The sequence below is a fragment of the Rhinoderma darwinii genome, chromosome 4 (assembly GCF_050947455.1).
Source record: "Rhinoderma darwinii isolate aRhiDar2 chromosome 4, aRhiDar2.hap1, whole genome shotgun sequence".
Classification (NCBI taxonomy): domain Eukaryota; kingdom Metazoa; phylum Chordata; class Amphibia; order Anura; family Rhinodermatidae; genus Rhinoderma; species Rhinoderma darwinii.
The window spans coordinates 361,460,701-361,482,882 of NC_134690.1; the positions used below are offsets into that span (position 1 = coordinate 361,460,701).

A 22,182-nucleotide genomic window follows, 5' to 3' on the forward strand; every position below is an offset into this window, starting at 1 on the left:
GTTTTACATGACAGTAAGGCATCATCCACAGTTATATCTATGGGACGTGTTAGTTCCTTATATATTCTTGTCAAAAACTGAAGCTGATCCCATCAAAGATAGTAGGGATCTACTCCAATGAATTTTAAACCCAATGCTGGGTTTTGTAGCCAAAACAGGACCTCAAAAGGCAGGCTAAGAAGAGGTTGTCTCATAAAGACATACCATATACATATGAACTTTAAAGAGGTCTGTCTCCCATTCAGGACCCCCCCCCCCCTCTTTGAGCCAGAATGGAGAGCCGTTCACAAAGAAAGGCTCATACTTTCCCAACCCAGACCCGTCCTGCGATACATGGTCGGCATTCATTTTAACAGCCACCATGTAATACTGGAAACTGCAGCAGAGGAAATGTCTGGCCAGACACGGCTTCTCCCAGCGATAGAAATTGATTGCCAGTGTTTAGGGAAGTGGGACACATAGCAATCATATGATCGCCAGTTTCTGCTTAAGAGCGACAGATTTCATGCTGCAAAGCAAAAACAGTTTTGGTAATTGTTTCGGGTGTGTTATGCCCGCGGTCGCTGACCGCCGTCACATCCCACTTACCAGCAGCCGCAGGACTATCTTCATGTCGGCGTCTGCATCCTCAGAGACACAGACACACACTGCTGCAGTGCTCTCCTTTGTCCTGTAGGGTGCGCTTGCGTGCTCACTCCTGGCCTTAAATGGCCAGCGCGCGCACCTGTCTAAAGTTTCCCAATCAACCCAATAACACCCTGGACTTTAAAAAGTGCTCTGCTCTTCCTCTCCTTGCGTGAGTGTTGTTTGTATTCCTGTGTTCGTCCATGCAAATAGTCCGTAAGTTATATCCTGCGCCCAGTGTTCCCGTATACTGCTTCCTGTTTTTGTGTTTGCTCCTGAGCCTAAACCTATTGTTGGAGTCGTGTGTGCCTCATCTGCCACGTCTGTTGCCATCTGCCACGTCCGGTGTCATCTGCCACGCCAAGCATCATCTGTGCCTGCTTCACTACGTGTCTGCTACTTTGAGTATCTGCCTGATCATCTACCAAGCAACTTATATCTGAGAGACTGCTATTGACTGTTTGGCCAGCTGCTTCTCCGCTACGGCAGAGCAGCCTAGTTGGTCCACATACCCTACAGCCGTGACAGTAATGAAACAGATCAAGGGAATATTTTCAAGTGGAGGAACTGGGAACCTTTTGAGAATTCTGCAATGGGGACTAGAAGTCACTAGTCTTAATAATTTTGGTTTTCTTCTGTAAAGCCATTTGACATTCTCCTTCTTTGTAACTTGGGTTTGTACTTCTATCACTTTTTGATTCTAGATCTTAATTTCAGATCAAATTTTTTTTTTTGCAACAAATATTTCATACCCATGTTTACTAACCCATTAACAAAAAGGGATCCGGGACTTGATTTAATTTATTACGCACTTACCTCTACCCTGGCCTTGTAAAACTCAATGTCATGCAACCGCTCTTTGTATCGGATCACTTCACTTTCAAGCTTGTCAACTCGGATTGCTTTTTCCCTGAGTGCATCCAGTTCATCTCTGTACAGTCGAGCAGATCTAGCATCAGCCAGCAGTCTCATGTTCTATGAGAGGGAGGTACAGAAAATATCATGATAAAAACACTGACCAAAAAGTTCCTAAATCAGTAAATTTGCTCATGTATTATAATCACTGATCAGTCAATGGAACGTAATATTTGCACAATTATATGGAAAGAGTCACATAGGCAATCAATCTGCTCAATGCCAAAGTAAAAATACTGTTTTTGCCCACACCATATGACCCTCTGCACCTCCAACTTGTGAAACTGGCAGGGAACTCTATCTCATTCACCCATCTTGTAGAGAATAGGATGATTATCAGGATAACGGGGATCACCCTCCCTCTGCGTCTTACTACTTTCGCATGGATAAGATTGATTGTCATGTGAAATTAGTTTTTAAAGGGTTTTTCTGGTTTTAAGTAAATAAAGCTTAATCATTAGGTGTTGTGCAATGATATATATATAAGTGCTTCCAAGCGCGTGAAAAGCACATGCCACACGCAACGCACACTGACAGATTTATGCACGGAAATCTGTCACGCTTGTGTGAATGTAGAATAAAGGTTGTGTATTCTGTAGAATGCAGGCATTTGTGTAACGGCAACGGCAGCTTTTTCTCAAAATCCCCGGGTTTTTATATCCAGAGGACCACCCTCTTTTTTACGTAGCATAGTCATGATACAATTCCCTGCAGGATAATTTCATTCTACTTAAGAGTCCAGTTGATGTAATGACATGAATTGTACTTCAGATAAGGCCTCAGGTTTTTGCTTAATTTCTTTCATCTTCTCTTATGGCCTTGCTTATTACCCTGATGTGTCTTCCCAGTATCACCGCAGCGTCCTCATATCCTATTAGGATTTTTAATTTATTTTCTGCTACATTTATATTTTCTACATAAACACTTTTTAGCCTTTGACCATTTTTCAAGTGTTTTCTTGGGTTACAAAAGACACTGGAGTAGATTTACAAAGCAAAATACGCCAGAATTCTGGCTCAAATAGGGTATAAAAATTGGCGTACAAGACTTGTTTTATTGTGTGTTTTAGACACTTTAAAGAGGCTCTGTCACCACATTATAAGTGGCCTATATTGTACATGATGTGATCGGCGCTGTAATGTAGATTACAGCAGTGTTTTTTATTTAGAAAAACTATCATTTTTGATGGAGTTATGACCTATATTAGCTTTATGCTAATGAGTTTCTTAATGACCAACTGGGCGTGTTTTACGTTTTGACCAAGTGGGCGTTTTGGAGTGAAATGTATGACGCTGACCAATCACTGACCAATCAGCGTCATACTCTTCTCTCCATTCATTTACACAGCACATAGTGATGTAGCTAGATCGCTATGTGCAGCCACATAAACACACTATAACGTTACTCAAGTGTACTGACAGTGAATATACATTACCTCCAGCTAGGACGTGATGTCTATTCACAATCCTGACACTTCTGTAGCATCTGTGTGATATTTACGCTTGCCTTGCTGTAAATATCACACAGACGCTACAGAAGTGTCAGGATTGTGAATAGACATCACGTCCTGGCTGGAGGTAATGTATATTCACTGTCAGGACACTTCAGTAACGTTATAGTGTATTTATGTGGCTGCACATAGTGATGTAATAAGATCACTATCTGCAGTGTAAATGAATGGGGAGAAGTGTATGATGCTGATTGGTCACGGATTGTCAGCGTCATACACTTTTCTCCACAACGCCCACTTGGTCAAAAAGTAAAAAACGCCCAGTTGTCCATTAAGAAACTCATTAGGTTAAAGCTAAAATAGGTCATAACTCCGTCAAAAATTATCGTTTTTCTAAATAAAAAACACTGCTGTAATCTACATTACAGCGCTGATTATATTATGTAGAAGATAGGCCACTTATAATGTGGTGACAGAACCTCTTTAAGTCCCTCATGATACAGTTTTGAAAAGTGTCAAAGTATGGGGTGTAGGTAAGTGGAGTTGTAAAATGTGCCAGATTCAATAATGGTGTGCACCATATTTTGGGCACAAAATATTGTTGTAAAGCAACTCAGCCATGAGGTAGTGTAAGAAAATGAAAAGTGACTAACATATATAATAAAATGCACCGAATTTAAAATACAACGAGCACCGTTCTGATTCATTTGACACAATTTCTGCCTTTCTGGTCTAGATTTAACCCTATGTCTCCGGCTCTCATCACATAAATAAATACATTACAAATAGACTCAAACTCTATAAGCCTCTGACCTCTTGCTGTAGTCTTTTGAGCTCAGCTTCCAGTTGTGCGACCTCTAGTTTACTATCCAGGAAATGTTCAGTCTTTTCTTCCCTTTAAATAAATAAAACATTCAGTTTAACAGATTTACATTCATCGCTGTTTATGATATGCACTAGGAATGGTGAATACTGATCAACATTTTCAGCTTTAGGCTCTGTTCACACTGTTCTTGGGCTTTACGATTGACGTACTGTATACGTGGAGAAGTTCATTCCAATGCCCCCACAGACTTTAATGGCCAAACATATGCCAAAAGAGTATAAAAATAAAGGATAGTCAACTAGATTTTTCAATAGAAGGGAATTTTCCATCCCACGCACCCAAAAAAACTATATAGGCAATCAGTTGCATACTAGGCATGTAGGTTCGTCAAAACATTACAAATGTGTACACTTAATGAGATGTGAACATAGCCTTAAAGTGTAGCTAATGAAATAATTTGACATAAAGAGAATCATTACTTTATTGTGTTGTTAGTGTTTCCTTTAAAGGGCATGTCCACTTTTTGGTACATTTTTACAGTGCATATACAGAATTAATCACCCTAAAGTTGAGTACATTTTTAATTAAATGGCATTATTTATCTTGTATAGATCTTGAGTTACAGCTTATATTATAACCCAGAGCTGCATTCCCAATTCTGCAGGCAATTGACCTGAAATTTCCCAGCATTCTTTGCAGGTTCAAATTCAGAGGTTGCTTTGTTATCTGTTCACCAGATACTGTACCATAATGTTGATGCTGAGAAAGCCAATGTCCCACTGCATTGTATAAACTTGGCTTAGTTGTTAGGGCTGGTTGTTGTAAAATTGTCAGTAGAGCTCTAGGATAGTACAGGCTATATCTATGGATTAATATAAGATAAGTAAAGCAATGCATTTACAAAGTGACTCAACTTTTTATGCAGATTATATCTATATATCATTTGTAAAATGGTGCCCATATGTGAACTGATCCTAAATGATTCACCCAATTTTTATTTAGAAAATTCAGATTAATACCTGAAAAGGAGAATGGCATGACTTGATTTCTGCCTAGCAACGTTTTCTCTTCTCTGTTAGCACACTGTCAATCACATTTCGTTGCTGGGAATATACTGCCTAACAACCACAGTTGTCAGCAGTTATCTTTCTAGCAACCAGTTTGTCAAATATCATAGGTCTTCTATTAAAGGGGTTGTCCAGTCCCTAAATATTGATGGCCTATCCTCAGGATAGGCCATCAATAGCTGATGGGTCGAGGTCCGACTCCCAGGACCCCCACTGATCAGCTGTTTTAAAGGGGATGCAGTGCTCGTACAATCGCTGCTTCCCCTTAATTTCTACTTGCTCACTGTGAATCGATGACACGGACATAGTGGTGATTCACAGGTATTGCAGCCTTCTTCTCCCATCGAAGTGCATGGGAGAAAAGGGCTGCAATACCTGTGAATCGCCACAACATGTGTCTCGACAATTTACAGTGAGCAAGTAGAAAAGAAGGGGAAGCAGTGCTCGTACGAGCGCTGCACCACTTTTAAATCAGCTGATCGGCGAGGGTCCCAGGAGTCGGACCCCAACCCATTAGCTATTGATGGCCTATCCTGAGGATAGGCCATTCATTTTTTGGGACCGGACAACCCCTTTAAGGACAGAAACAGGGGGAAGAAGGTTGTCAGGACAAAAGCCATGCCTAATACATTCCTAGTTACCTAATAGGCTAATACAACTATAGCAACCAGAAAAAGTAGAGAAAAAAAATTTAAAATCGACGTGCACTTCCAAGAGTATATCAAAGAAGTTCCAAAATGTTATTTGACACCAAATATCACAGACAAGTTTAAAAGCGTTGTATACAAATGTACAAACAGTGATCCACAATAAGATGCACCATAAAGTGTATGTAAACCCCAAGCTACCAGACTTGTGGGACATGCAATGCAATAGAACACATACCTAAAACATCATAAGAATCAGACAATAGGTCTAAGCCCGACAGGGAGGCACACACTAAATAACAGAAACCATCCCCACCCATATCGCCAGACCAAGTCTAGCTTCCTCAGGGGTATAGGTTTGGTAGTTACAATTAGGCTGGATTCACACGAGCATGTTCGGTAGGTTTCTCCCTGAAGTGTGTACGGTCCGGGAAATGCGGCCGAAATACGTTCCGTATTTTACGGACCGAACATGCTCGTGTGAATCCAGCCTTAAAGTTTCAACTCACTAGCATATGTGGCGCTGTTCCAGGCATTGCACTGCATTTGTGCAGTATTGAAAAGATCAAATACTAATATGTACCTGCATATAATATAAAAATTAGGTAGTAAAAGTATGGAGCAAATTTGTAATGGTGCGGGCACCAAATAATATTCGCACCAAGCACAGAGGGGAAATTGACTCCTGGCCCCTGCACAGTGAGTTGAGACCCATCTGCGCTTGTAAACTCACAAAGATAGATATAAGCCAATGGGGAAATAAAACCTGCAACAAATAGCAGTTGTTGCGTTTTTTTGTGGCGGATTCGCAACGATTCCGCCGCAAAAAAACAAATGAAAATTTTTATACTTACCCAGGAGTCTGGGTTTCTTCCTCCAGGCCCGCCTCCTGGGATGACGTTTCATCCCATGTGCACGCTGCAGCCAATCGCAGGCTGTAGCAGCGGTCACTTGGGATGAAACATCATGCTAGGAGGCTGGCCTGGATGAGGTCTGAAGGCCGGCCTCTTGGGATGATGCTTCATCTCATGTGACTGCCGCTGCATGTCATGTGATTGTCATCTCATGTGACAATCACAGGCTGCAGTGGTCATCCCAGTAGGCCGGCCTGCAGTTTTCCGCACCTGCAGTTTTCCGGGCGAAAAACTGCAACACAGTTTTGTGCGGTTATTCTCCAGGAATTCCCTGCGGCACACAGGGCAGATACGCTGCATGCTTTTACGCAGCGAATCTGTCCTGTGTGAACCCAGCCTTAGAGTAAGTTCACACGTATTGTAAATATTGCAGATTTTCCAAAACTGATTTCATTGCGGAAAATCCGCAGCATAATACAGTAGCAGCAGAGTGGATGAGATTTGAACAAATCTCATCCACACGCTGTGCAAATGATAAGGAAAAGGCACTCACAAATTGACCTGCGGTGCGTTTTTTTAATCTGCGCATCTTTGGCTGTCCATGTACCAGAAATGCAAACAAGCAGGCGTAGTTTTGGACTATTATTTTTGCCAATTTCTAGTATAAATTATACTATGGTGGCCCCTCTCTCATAACCCCTGCCCACTTTTTTTTCAACTCTTGAAAAGTTGCAAGAAATGTACAGGATTTTAGTGTAAATAAATCACATGATTTTAACCCTTTTGCAGAAAAATATGTAATTGAATGTAAAAAATTAGTATGAGTATTGATACTGCCGTCTGGTTCCTGTAAGTACCATTATACAATTCTTAGGGTATGTTCACACGGCTGTAAACGCCCCAAAAAACGGCTAAAAACACGGAGGCTGAACGCCTCCAAACATCTGCCCATTGATTTCAATAGGAAAATGGCATTTTGTTCCCATTGGGGCGCTTGATGCTTTAAAAACGGCTGAAAATTTCCCTTGAAAACAGCTCCGTATTTTACAGCCATTTTTCACTCACCGTGTGAACATACCCTTATAAAGAAGCGCTACCTACTACAGAAGGAAATGATACCGGAGGCAATATAAAATAAATGTTCTAGGCAGCCATATTCCCAGTACTGTATAAAGCTGTAGCCGTCTCTGCATCATTTCTGGCAATCAATCCCTCCTGAAAGTAGCGGCAGACAATCCAAGGCCTCCCGGGACACTAACCAAGCAGATTTTATAGGTAGTAATGAATGAAAATTGTTGGCAAACATTAACACAGAAAACACTAGAGGTGTTGATTGCAAGTCTATCGCTTAACATAGAGTGAATAAATGTCTAATATACAGCTTCATATTACAATTCTTACATATTCTCAATTCTCAACGTGGGGCCTAATTCACACAGATGACGGTATTGGGGCATTATACAGTTTTGAGCGTTTTTTTCAGGGAAAACATGAATATTCGACATGTTCCATCTGCAATATGTTGGCTGTGCTGAGCTTTTGTAGCTTTCGATTGATTGTTATCTGTATTTTACCAGATTTCACCAAGGTTGTTTAAAATAAGCGTTTAAAGGGGTTCTCCGGGACTTTTTGACGGCCTATCCTTAGGATTCGTCATTGATATCAGATTGGCGCGAGTCAGACTCAGACTCAGAGTCAGACTCCCAACACCCCCACTGTTCAGCTGACTCTTCACAGTTTACAGGCACCGTGCGGTACACATCTGTAGCGGCTGCGCCTGGGTTTGCAGTTACAGTCGCATTGAAGTGAATGGGACTGAGCTGCAATCTCACCCACAGACAGTACTGCGCCGTGCCTGGTAAACATTGAAAAAGGCTGAGGCGTTCTTTGTCTTTCAGTCATCTGATCGGCGGGGGTCCCGGGAGTCAGACCCCACCAAGTTATATTGATGGCCTATCTTTAGGATAGGTCATCAATATCAGAAGTCTCGGAGAACCGCTTTAATTTTAGGAAAGCTAGAAGATTTGATAGACAAGAAAGGAAGGTGCTTAGGCTCCCACAGCAACTTCTACCTATTGAGGGCCCAGCACAACGAACACCTCATGTCATCAACGTATAGATGGATGCACCTATCAGGCAACAACCGCACCTTCCAACAAGGCAACATATGCAGAAAATTGACTGCCTTCCCGTCCTCTAATTCCTGAACTGACCAAAGATAGATCAGTCGAGGAAGCTGAGAAAATCTGTTCTAATGTAACTACTTGGCTGTCACTGGAAGTATTAGCATGGCTGGCATTACTATGTGGAAGGCACAATATTATGGGCACTCTACAATATGGCTGCCACTACTATTTGGGTATTACTATATGGAGGTTATTACTGTGCTCATTGTATTTCAAATTGGCCTGCTCTACTGTATGGGCACAACTGAAAGGGCGCTAGGTAGCTGGCAAGACTGTGTGAACGCTATGTGGTTCTATTATAGAAGGACTATGATATGTCTGGGCACTACTAAAGTATTGTCTTTTTTTGTAGGGGTATCAATAGGCTTGATTGTAAAGTAGTAATATGTTGTACTATGTGATTGGAAGTGTTGTTTAACACTGCGGATATAATAAGAATATATTTTTAACATCCTAAGTATACTGTATACAAGCACAATTATTAACAAGGATCGAAATGGGAGGATTTCAGATTGATTGGTGAGCTCCCCTGACATGTCTATTTTAAGGGCAACTAAACGTTTCTAAAAACTTGACATGTCAGAAGTTTTGATCGCTGGGGGTCTGAGCATTGAGAATCCCATCGATCGCTAAAACAAAGTGATAGAAGCGCTCGTGTGAGCACAGAGCCAATTGCTTTCTGTTCGGCTTTTCTCAGAAATCCGAGCAGTTAGTTTACAGATTCAATAGAAAGTCTATGAGCCTGTACACCGCTACATGGGCTCTCCGAGAAAAGCCGAACAGGCGCTTCTGCCTCTTTGTTTTAGCAATCGATTGGGGTCTCAGTGCTCAGACCCCTAGCGATCCAAACTTCTGACATGTCACTTTGACACAGCAGAAGTTTGTTAAATGTTTAGTTACCCTTTCAGCAAATACGTGCATTTCCTATGAAATAACAATTTTGGAGAATCTTTTCTTAAAACGAAATTTTTTCATTCCTCAATTATTCCTCCTAGAAATATATGGCTAAATTGACGACTGGGTGTTACCATTTCCCTTGTCAGTGGGGCATGTTTCTACACACTATAACACTGTCCAATCCCATATTAACAAGAATATAGTAACACCCAGTTGTCAATTTATTCATATATTTCCAGGATGAATAAAGAGGAAGGGTACAATGCAGTTCTAAGAAAAGATGCTCCAGAATTATTTACTAAAACAGACATGTCAGGAGAACTAATTAGTAGTTTTTAATGAATGAATAAAGGTCCTTTAACACGGCCCGATATGGGCAATGAAAACGACTGCTTATCGGCAAAACAGCTCGTTGATCGGCACTCGTTTGCGCCTTTAACAACAAGCTATGATCAATACGTATGGGGATGAATGATCATTACTAAGATTGTTCGTAAACATAAATTTCCATCATGTCGGCAGCACATTCCCGATTTACACAGGGAGATGTGCTGCTGACTTGCGACCATTTTCTTGGCCGCAAAAAGAGCCGATCAGCCGATGTATGAGCCTTTGCTTGTTCAATGGTGGATCGTTGCCCTGTTTATACAGGGCAATGATTGGCAACAAGTGTTCATATGCCCATGTAAAAGGGCCTTTAATCAGAAATCTTCACATTTTGTCATGCAAAAGTAGTGCACACATAAAATAGGTCAGACCTAGAAGAGTGTATGCCTGTTTTATAACAGTCTGTAGTACCACATTTATCCAGAGTCATATCACATTTTAATTAATGTCACATACATAATATCTCTTAATATTTGAACGTTTGTACAGCACCAAAACCCAGCCAAAAATTAATACATTTATGTTGCCCACAGCCCAGTAGGTCCTTATCCAACCACTCCACATCACAGAGAAAACCGCGGCAAAAAATGTGATATGACCACAAGGTGTGAATATCTCCTAACTCTCGAGCCACACACAAAATAAGGATGTAATGAAGGTATTTAAGAAAGTGCGGACTTAAGCCATAGGAGTTATTCTTGAAAAGGGGCTTCAGTATTGAGTGATGTCATCTGCATGTTCAGCCCATAGACCGGCTGTACATGGGAGGTAGGGGAATGAACATTGTATAACCACTATAGAGGACAAAAGAAATCATCCAAAATGTAACTAAATAAATAATAAAAACAAAGAAGAAAAACTAAATCCTGGACTCATCAAGGTCAGCTTGAGCAGGCATGCGGTGAAATGAATACATTTTTGACTTGTACAGAACAAACAAGGCCATTATATGTAATATTCCCTTCTCAGAATAACAGTGGGGGGCTGATTACATGAATGTAACTCATTCAGCACATAAGAAAGCTTCAGTATAGCAAATCTGAGGGGAAGCGCGGTAACTTCCAGACCAGAAAGGGTGAGATTTCAAAGCGAAGGAAAAATCCAGCATTCGTTTACATGTCTAATTACAGGTTTTTATCTCCAGACTATGAAGGCCTGTACCATATTACGGAGAGCACATTGGCGTTAATAGATAGCCTAAACATTTAAGTGTCAATCAACATAATAACTGCAATCTTCAGGCTAATTTCCCAAGTGCAGCTGTGTGCAAAATTTGCAGGGAGGGTGTTGAACAGCCGCATAAGAGAAGGGCCTCAGTTCTACTCCTTCTGCTCTTCACAACCATCGCTGCTCATTTCTATGTATAAGGGCTTGTCCACACGTAACGGATTTCCTGCAAAAAATTTCCGCAGCATTCACGCATCAACTAGCAGTCAAGCCGCACCATTTCATGCGTTTTTTTACTGAAAATAGTGCATACTTTTGCTACGGTTTTTTGGTGCATTTTTTTCAAGGGCTGTGTGATGGTGATATTTCTTCTTCCTTTGATGTCTTTTCCACCGCTGTAAGAAATTCTGCCGCGTTTCCGCAGCAAATTATGAAGTACATCAGAAAAACGCAGGAAATCAGTCCACTTTCCGCAGCAGTTATTGACATGCCTGAATTTTTTCGTTGCATGTAGACAAGCCCTAAGGTTTTTTCAACCATTCACAGTTAAATCGAAGTGTTGAATATGAAGCAGCACTGATGGGGGTTAATCCGACATAGTGTATGGGGAAATGTTAGCCTAATGGGTACACCTGTATTAGGGTAAGTTCACACGTAGCGTAAACACTGCAGAACTTCTGTACGGATTTTCTGTGCAAAAATTCCACAGAGCAATGAGATTTCAATAAATCTCAAAATAAAAAATTTTTGCAATTACCCTCTCAATTATAATATATAGAGTGGATAATAGGAACCACAAAGGTGTATACCACCAGTATTGTACAAGTATTGATTAGGGAAAGGGAAAGAGAAGGAAAGACTTGTTTTTTCGAATGAACAAATGGATATAATAAAATAATGAACTTTATTAAAGGACTTACAAACAATTAATGTGAATTATTAAAATTATCCAATGCAGGTTCAAATTGATTTTAGTGCAGATGACCCCCAATCTTACACTATTAAAGGACACAATTTGCCTTGTAAATTGTTTACTAGCCAATATTGCTATCTGGCAGTGAGAATAATGTAGAGCGACTCATAAATATTCCTACCAGGAGTATCAGTGCGGATTGCAAGGGAAGACCGTGTTTGTGTCGGAATATCTCCCTACTTTGTCAATCTAAAGTAAATCGTGCTCAGACTCTACATCAAGGGAAAAGAACTCCTGATTTTCAGACGTTTTTTAAGCCACTCGCGTTTTTAGCAGCGTTTTTTATGGTCGTTTATGGAGCTGTTTTTCTATAGAGTCTATGAAAAATGGCTCCAAAAACGGCTGAAGAGGAGACATGCAGTTTTTTTTCGCGGCCGTTTTTTTACGCGGCCGTTTTGAAAAGTGGCCGCAAAAAAAATGGCCCGTCGGAACAGAAAGCCGTTTTTCCCATTGAAATCAATGGGCAGATGTTTGGAGGCATTCAGCTTCCGATTTTCCAGCCGTTTACGCATCGAAAAACGGCTGAAAACACTCCGTGTGAACATACCCTAATGGAGAGTAACCGGCCATATGTAGCCCATCCCTCTGCTGGGAAAGAGGGGCTGAGCAACCCAGTTTTGAAAAGCATGGGGTCCCCGCTGTTAAATAAGAGTGACAACCAATGTACTGTTGTAAATTACAAAAAACATGGGTAACAAATTTACACTGCAACCTCCTTTCCATTAATACTCACAGCTCCTGCCTCAGTCTCCTTATTTTCGCCTTGGCTTCTGCAAGCTCCACTGACAGGTGCTGTCTGCTCTCAGTCCGCCTCATGCCTGGGGATCCAGAGGGAGACTGCACTGATGAGTGCAGAGGTGCGAAGTGAAGGGAGTCCCTCTCTTCTGTCAGCTCGATAATTGTCTGGAAGCAAGTGATAGAATCAAACATGGGTTAATCTACAGCGAGGGTGGGCAACCTTGGTCAAGGAGAGATATAATAACAGAGAAGGTTGTCAAGATCTTCTTTGATATAAATGTATTTTTTTTTACACAAACCTTTAGCCCATTTATAGTCTGTACTCATGCAAGGTGCTATTTTCACATGAGAATTTTGGTTTTTCACAAACCTATGAGTTCCAATCACATTGTAAGACTGCAAATGGTGAAGAGACACAGCATAATGTCAAAAAATTACTTTTTAGCGAAGAATGTGTTAGAGAACACACGGAGAGGCAGTCGCACACAGCCAAAACCACGACCTACATGTTGTGGCGAATGGCCACCACATGTATGCGAGGCCACACATGTGGGCATGGTTTCACCAGATTACAGCTGCCGCTATGTGTGTTCTCACCCTTAGTCCTGTGGACTATGGTTATTATGCTGCTTTAAGCCAAAATTTGTGGACTGAAGCTCCCTTATTGTTGAACGAATGCATCAGTGACCTACTCAGGACCTATCAAAGATCTACCGGTAGTTCTCGATAAGTTATAATTCGCCAACACAGTCAAACTCTCATTTCTGAAAGTCATAATTTATTTATATACTTTTTAGACTGTTTTGGAACAGTAGTAGACCTAGACCAGGTCATATTCTTGTTCCAGGGACAATACAAGCAAAGTTCTGGATATGTCAATATGAGGAGGTGATTATAGAGGTAGAGAGGAAAAGTTCTTTGGCAGAACAAAGATTGCTTATACTGTGTGGGGGCACTATATAGGGCATTATACTGTGAGGGGGCATTATACTTTATTATGGGGCATTTTTTATGATGGGGATGGGGCGCCAAAAGATAATTTTGCACAGGCCGCCATCTATCCGAAGCCCGGCCCTGCGCATGCGCCTCTTAATAAATTAGTCACATCTTACTCATACTAAGACTGGCATATGAAATCGCCAGTCTTAGTAAAGCTTCCGCAATGTGTTCTGGTGTAAAAACATTGAAACATATGGCGTCCGGCCATAAATCAATTACTAACATTTTAGTAAAAAAGTGACAGAAGGTAACACCAGGTCTGTGGAAGAGATACTGGTGCCCTGCTTGCATAGCACACTAGTATTAAAAAAAAAGAAGTAATAAAAGATAAAAAATAAAAAATCTCCTCCAGTGTCATTAAGCCCTTTTGTTGCTAAATCCAACAAGTGCCGCAACCAATAGAATATCAACATTTTATATTAAATAATGCTTCTAGCCAGGGAAGTGAAGTTTTGTGATGAAACCAAATTATTCTGAAAGTGGAGCCAAGATTGGTTTTATGTCCCAAAAATTTGTGAGGCCAGTCACGTACCTCCTGGCTTGGTATTTTTGTTTGCCTAGGGCCAGGACTATACCTAGGCTTTTTGTAGTGCTACTGATTGATTTTTAACTCTTGAGTGACAGCTGGAGTCCACAAGATTTCATGCAACTTTATGTATTTATTTGGACTGCAGCTGTAGCTGAAGAGCTAAAATCAATCAGTAGCGCTACAAGAGGTCTCAGTGTAACCCTGGCCTAAAGTATACTGGGATTTTAGCATTGCCCCTGTGCAGAGGCGTAACTTGTAGCTCCTGAGCCTCAATGCTAAATCTGTAACAGGGCCGTCATTAGCATGTGCCACTTATGATACTGGTGTCTTAGACACAAGGGCTTGGGTGTGACTGTTACCTCTGCACCCATTATCAAAACCCCCGTGTTCCTGGTTAACATGTCACAAACCACAACCACATTATTCAATGCAATATACGGTTTAATTTAACAATGCCTGCAATACCCTGGTAAATATTCATATTCCAATGCTGTGAAAAGGGAGTAGACAAGATAATCAGCGTATTGCTGTGTAATGATAGCACCCCCAGTAATAGCTCTTCTCCACACCCCGGTATGCAATGATTCATCAGATTGAAGGAGACAAAGCTCCACAAAGCTGTGAATCAGATTAACAGCTGTTATATGGCAGCCTCCTATTGACATGTCATTGGATCGTGGTTAACTATTCCACCTCCATAGTCCTGTATCACCACCTATTTCTTAATCATACAGTTGCGATCTAAAATAAAAGTTGTATACAGTTTACAGTGTTCTTAACTCTTTCCTTCTTACCCTACATAAATAAATGGGCTAATAACATGGTCTTCCCCTTTAATTTACATGCTGCCTTTGATGGCATTACGCACTCCTGCACGTAGTGCCATCAGCGGGATAAGGTGGTCGCACTGACAGCCCAGTCCTATACTGTGACGAGGAAATGAAATAATCAGCTATAACGGAGCGCTGTACCTGAATACAGAACCCAGTGACAGAGTTGTATTTTCGCAATAGCTGGAGAGCCATGGGATGGGGACCATTGTTATAAGGTAAAATCTATTCTTTTTTTAACTTGCCAAAAATAAAAAAAATGCTACAAAATGTAGTGGGGACATCACTGAGGGAGGAAGTAGCTAGCTTATTTTCCTACCTAGGATTCAGCATCAATCAATATAGCGGTGACATAGACATGGGCATATATGGCAGTTTTATTCTAGACCCCTGAAACACACTCTTTGTTTGAATCTCTTGAAATACATTTTAATTAATCTCAAGAGTTACGAAATTACAATAGGATAGACAATTTCCTTCACAAAGTCAGGACATGACAATAAAACTTTGATTCTTACCTCGGATTGTTCATCTCTTTCATCTACTAGCCTCTTTAGGTGGAACGCTGTGTTCTTCAAAAGAGATTCCAGATCATCCGGGGATAGATGAACCGGTTCCATTAATTGCAGATCAATTACATTTTCTGGATTGTGAGTTACCTTTGGGAAATAGGAAATTGAAATTCTTGATATTTTTTCTTCAGTGAACAATTTAGCCACTAATATGTTAATCTTATGCCATATTTAGGATCCCTATCACATGGATCCTTAGGACTGTTTCTCCCAGAAACCCATTTAAAAAGGACCGGTCATTAGGTCATATTAGTTGAACTGGTTAACTGACCCGAATAGCGCCGTCTCCCTGATTCCAGCTGTTTGTTTTTTTCCTGCCCCCCCCCCCCACATAATATATTATTGATCAGTTTATGTCTCTAGGTATATGCTCTAGAGTCTAGACACATATATGCTAATCTAGGCATATATGATTGCAGTTCCTCCCACTCCTATTGATAAATGACATCATCATCATGTATGTATTCCTCTCCCTAATTTAAAGAGGACCTGTCACCTCTCCTGACACGTCTGTTTTAGTAAACACTTGCATTCACAATAAATTTATATTTTTGGAGCATCTTATCTTAGAACTCTGTGTTGTAGTATTCCTCTGTTATTCCTCCTGGAATTATATGAATAAATTGATCACTGGGTGTTCCCATTCCCCTTGTCAAAGGGGCGTGTCCCTACGCATTCTAACGGTTCAATATGTGCGGTCATATGGTGCTACATGTAATATGCTGATAGATTGCTGATCTTGAAGCTGGAAGTCTTTCAGACTGAAGAACTAAACAAAAAAAAGTCTTGCCTTTTTTTTTATTTTTTCATTTCCTTAATCAAGATAAATGCTATAAAGGCACAATGGCCCAGTGTACTCAATTAGTTCTACAGTAAGTTTCCACAATATTATAGATTGTGATCACACTATGCACAAGCATTTGAAATAATAAGCCAACGAAAATTCAAAACCTCAGGATGCTGTGGAATTATTCATAGCAGCTGTCCTGTAACTACTGAAAGCCTCGTGCTTGAAGATCTCTGGTAAACGGACCAATTGTATTAAGATTACGCCCTAGAATGGCAGGATACAGCTGTTTATCTCCATACATCATTCATGTGATCTTCATGCTCTGCCAGCTAATGGTCAGTGACGCCCCATAACCAAAACTTCTATGAGATGCTTCAAAATAAAAGTCTGTATAGCAATAAAAACATAAGTAGTATGAAAGTACAAGCGGATACCTCCTGGATGTGAGCCGCCACAGCTGCTTTAGTGTCAAAATCCAAATCTTGAATTTTATCAATAAATTCTTCTTTCCTTTCACACTGCAAGACAAATGATTGATATTATCATTTAGAAATTAAAGTTACCTTTCATTATCTTAGCTACAGCAAAATGATATATAGATCTCTGCAAGTTCCAGACAGTATTTGTGAATACTTCCCAAACGTCCCGAATTCAGCGGGACAGTCCCGGATTTCTGGCGCTGTCCTGGGCGACCTGTGGTATGTCCCGGACTCCCGGTGTCAACTGTATTTGTGTCTGATACAGTATAGAGATACACAGATACAATTGAACTCAATGCTAAAGCAGGGAACCGTCAGCTCCCTGCTTCAGAATTAGTACATTAGCTACTTTAAGCGCTGTGCCCGGGGAAGCCCTTGACGTCACTGTCCATATATGGACAGTGACATAAGTAGCACCTCTTGTAGCGGAATCCCCTGTCAGAGCATTGCTCAGAGGTAATCCCTGATGCCACAGTCCATATATGGACAGTGATATCAGGGCCTCCTCCTGGAGCAGAATAGTGTCCGATGCTCTGGCTGGGGATTCTGCCCCTAGAGGGAGTCCCAATGGCTACAGGGAGGGGGTAGCGATATCTACAGGGTGTGACACTATCTACATTGGCACTGTGGCACTATGTGGGCAATGGCATTTTATATGTGGGCATTGGCACTATGGGTAGATAAGGGGGCATTCTAATGTATGGGGGAGCTAAGGCAGCATTATACTGTATGGTGGCAGCTAAAGGGGCATTATACTGTATTGGGGAAGCCATAGAGGCACTATAGTGTATGGTGGCAGCTGAGGGGCATTATACTGTATGGGGGCACCTAAAAGTGCATTGTACTGTATAGTGGCAGTTAAAGGGGCATTATACTGTATGGGGGCAGCATACTGTATGGGGGAAGCTATAGGGGCATTATAGTGCATGGCGGCAGCTGTGGGGGCATTATACTGTATGGTGGCAGCTAAGGCGGGATTATACTGTATGGGGACAGCTATGGGTGCATTATACCGTAAGAGCAGCTATGGGGGCATTATACCGTATGAGAGCAACCATGGGGGCATTATACCGTATGAGGGCAGCCATGGGGGCATTATACTGTATGTGGGCAGCCATGGGGGCATTATACTGTAGGAGCAGCTATGGGCGCATTTTAACTGTGCTCTCTGGAATTCTCGGTCCATGTGCAACAAACTCACCTTTATTCATGACTTATTCATTTCTAACTCTCTCAACCTTCTGGCTCTTACAGAAACACGGCTACACCTGTCTGACACTGCTTCCCCTGCTGCTCTGTCTTATGGTGGTCTCAAGTTCTCTCATGCCCCCAGACCTGAGAACAGGCAGGGTGGAGGAGTAGGTATACTGCTTTCCCCACACTGCGCTTTCCAGGTCCTTCCCCCGGTCCCCTCACTCACATTTCCCTCTTTTGAAGTCCACACCCTCAGACTCTTTCACCCTTTTTCCCTCCGAGTGGCAGTCGTCCACCGCCCCCTGGGCTCACCCCGCCAATTCTTGGATCATTTTGCTGCCTGGCTTCCACAATATCTATCCTCTGAAACACCCACTCTCATCATGGGTGACTTCAACATCCCCATTGATAACCCAATCTCACCATCTATCTTTAACCTCGTCCCTAGGTCTGTGACAACTTACTAACTCTCCTACACATGAAAACGGGCATTCACTTGACCTGGTCTTCTTCCGTCTCTGCTCAGTTTCTGACTTTATTAACTCTCCTCTTCCGCTCTCTGACCACAACATTCTCTCCTTTACTATCAAATATTCTCTGCCTCCTCAGGTCATGCCTACGTATCAGACATACAGAAATCTACATGTCATTAACACTCAGAAACTCATAGACAGTCTACAGTCCTCAATGTCCCCTATCTCTTCTCTCTCCTGTCCCAATCTGGCTGCCAAACTTTACAATAACACTCTCAAGAATGCATCGGATGAAGCAGCCCCCCTACACTCCGAACCACTCGACAAAGACGACGGCAACCCTGGCACACGCCTCAATCCCGCTTTCTTAAGCGGTGCTTGAGATGTGCCAAACGACTGTGGGGAAAATCGCATTTGGATGCAGATTTCCTCCATTACAAATTTATGCTGAGAACTTACATTTCTGCCCTTCACCGAGCCAAACAAGTCTATTTCACTTCTCTCATCACCACACTATCTAATAATCCAAAACACCTCTTTGATACTTTTCACTCCCTCCTTAGTCCTAAAGTGCAGACGCCAATCACAGATCTCAGTGCTGAAGACCTGGCCACTTATTTTAAAGTTAAAATTGACAACATCCGCCATGATATTATCTCCCAGTCCCCTAGTAACATCGATCCCCTTCCCTCCCACACTCCCTCTTCTTCACTTTCAGCATTTGACTCAATAACAGAAGAAGAAGTCTCTAGGCTCCTCTCTTCTTCTCCCCTCCCACTACCTGTCCTAGTGATCCTATCCCCTCACACCTCCTCCAGTCCCTCTCCCCAGCTGTCACTGGTCACCTGACTAAAATATTTAACCTCTCTCTTTCCTCTGGTATCTTTCCCTCCTCTTTTAAACATGCCATTATAAACCCATTACTGAAAAAAACAACTCTTGACCCATCCAGCGCTGCTAACTACCGACCAGTCTCTAATCTGCCCTTCATCTCCAAACTCCTGGAACGCTTGGTCTACTCTCGCCTTATCCGCTATCTCTCTGCTATTTCCATTCTAGACCCCTTACAATCTGGTTTCCGCACTATACACTCCACAGAAACTGCCCTTACTAAAGTCTCAAATGATCTCTTGGCGGCTAAATCGAACGGTAAATCCTCTCTCTTGATTCTTCTGGATCTTTCTGCAGCCTTTGACACTGTAGACCACAAACTCCTACTTAACATGCTCCACTCTATTGGCCTCAAGGATGCGGCTCTCTCTTGGTTTTCCTCCTATCTCTTTGACCGCTCGTTCAGTGTGTCATTTGCTGGTTCCACTTCCTGTCCTCTTCCCCTTGCTATCGGGGTTCCTCAGGGATCAGTCCTAGGTCCGCTCCTCTTTTCTCTCTACACAGCTCCTATTGGACAAACCATCAGCAGATTTGGCTTCCAGTACCATCTCTACACTGATGACACCCAATTATATGCCTCTTCCCGTGACATCACCCCTGCTCTAATACAAAACACCAGTGATTGTCTGTCCGCTGTCTCTAACATCATGTCCTCTCTCTATCTGAAACTGAATCTTTCTAAAACTGAGCACCTTATGTTCCCACCATCTACTAACCTCCGTAAACCTGAGGTCTCCATCTCTGTGTGTGTCACTATCATAACTCCTAAGCAGCACGCTCGCTGTCTCGGGGTTATTTTTGACTCCGATCTTTCCTTTACTCCTCACATTCAATCACTTTCATGCTCCTGTCATTTTCACCTCAAAAACATCTCCAGAATCTGCCCCTTTCTTACGGATCAAACGCCAAAACTCTCATTGTTGCTCTGATTCACTCTCGTCTTGACTACTGTAAGTCATTACTAGTCGGTCTTCCCCTCACCAAACTCTCCCCTCTCCAATCTATCCTTAATGCAGCAGCCAGGCTCATATTTATGACCAACCGCTACACCAACGCCTCTAATCTGTGCCAGTCACTGCACTGGTTGCCTATCCCCTTCAGAATAAAATTCAAACTTATTACTCTCACCCACAAAGCTCTCCACAGCGCTGCACCCCCTTACATCTCCTCCCTCATCTCTGTCCACCACCCTACTCGGGCTCTACGTTCTGCCAACGACCTTAGATTAAAATCCTCCATAATCCGAACCTCCCACTCCCGACTCCAAGATTTTTCTCGTGATGCACCCCTCCTCTGGAATGTGCTACCCCAGACAATCAGATAATTACCAATATCCACAGTTTTAAACGTGCTCTGAAAACCCATCTATTTAGACAGGCCTATAACATTCCCTAATCTGACTCTTTTCCATGGCCCCCTTATAGATTAGTCATCAGAATAAGATTCCCTCACACTCCTTCTCTTCATGTCCGTCATACACGGATACTAGCTGGTGACCGGCTCATGCAGCTTTATGTGTACCACCGCATGTGTATAAAAATGGCTCTCGTTTAGCTCCGTAATCTCGCGAGATTTGGTTTCACTTGCCGGAATCTCACAAAAAAAAAGAGTCAGAAGTGTCAGGATTCTGAGTACACATGACGTCCAGGCTGGATTTCATGTGTATTCATTATCTGGACACTGTAGTAATGTTAGGGCTTGTGTATGTAGCTGCACATAGTGATATAACTATATCGCTAGTGCAGTGTAAATGAATGGAGAGGAGTGCATGATGCCGATTGGTCAGCGTCATGCACTCCTCTGTACAACGCCCACTTGGTCAAAAGAATACGCCCACTTGGGCATTAAGAAAGCTCATTAGCATAAACTAAAATCGCTCCTAACGTTGTGAAAATAGATCGTTTTTTTAAATAAAAAGCATTACTGTCACCGACATTACAGCGCCAATCTCCTTATGTAGGGGATAGGGCACTTATAATGTGGTGACAGAGCCTCTTTAAATGGAGCAGCAACCTGCATGTTTGACTGCCGTTCCATTTAATGTCCTACTTACTGCGGTCGAGCAGTGAGCAGGACCAGGGGGTACTCCCGATCAGTGGGGGGGGGGGGTCCCTGTGGTGGGGCCCCCAGCGATCAAACAATTATCACCTAGTGGACAATATGTTGACTACAATATAGTTCAGTTCTCAGTAAAGAGCTATTCATTTTTTGCAATCACTATATCATAATGGAATAGTAAAGTTTTACCTGAACTGCGCATCCCAGCAAAAGCAGAAGCATTTTTTTCATCTCTTCAGTACCTTTCTCTGCCAAAACAAGTTAGATACGTTAACTTTTTTTTTCATATAAAAATGTTCTAAAGCAGAACAATGTAATTTTATTACTTGAGTACACTGTACCTTGAATGATTTCCACGAGTACACTGCATTGTATGTTTCTTTTTAGCTTTCAATATTACTATGTTTTATGCAATATTACAAATAAAGCCTTAAAAAAATAAAAAATAAAAAGTTCCAAAGTAGTATTCCAACTACAGACATATTAACAAAAGTCCTAAATGTCACGATAGGTTGAGTTACACTTCTGGGACCCTCACGTCAGGAGAACAAGGGTCGGCTACTCCCCCTTCAGCCAACCAAAGAGGCCGGCTGCAGCCGCATAGAGGAGGGTACAAAACTTTCCACTGCATCTCCT

General features: G+C 42.0%; 1 protein-coding gene across 8 annotated transcripts in view; it reads right to left on the reverse strand.

Moving 5' to 3' along the window:
* CCDC88A (coiled-coil domain containing 88A) overlaps window positions 1-22,182 on the reverse strand; it is a 148,053-nt gene that overhangs the window by 50,295 nt on the left and 75,576 nt on the right. For all 8 annotated transcript variants that reach the window (XM_075863047.1, XM_075863046.1, XM_075863044.1 and 5 more), the window contains exons 5-10: window positions 21,736-21,794; window positions 16,886-16,969; window positions 15,608-15,748; window positions 12,727-12,896; window positions 3,803-3,884; window positions 1,441-1,599 (exon numbers count right to left, since the gene is read on the reverse strand). In XM_075863047.1, the coding sequence (XP_075719162.1) occupies window positions 1,441-1,599; window positions 3,803-3,884; window positions 12,727-12,896; window positions 15,608-15,748; window positions 16,886-16,969; window positions 21,736-21,794 (695 nt within the window). The remainder of the gene's footprint in view (window positions 1-1,440; window positions 1,600-3,802; window positions 3,885-12,726; window positions 12,897-15,607; window positions 15,749-16,885; window positions 16,970-21,735; window positions 21,795-22,182) is intronic.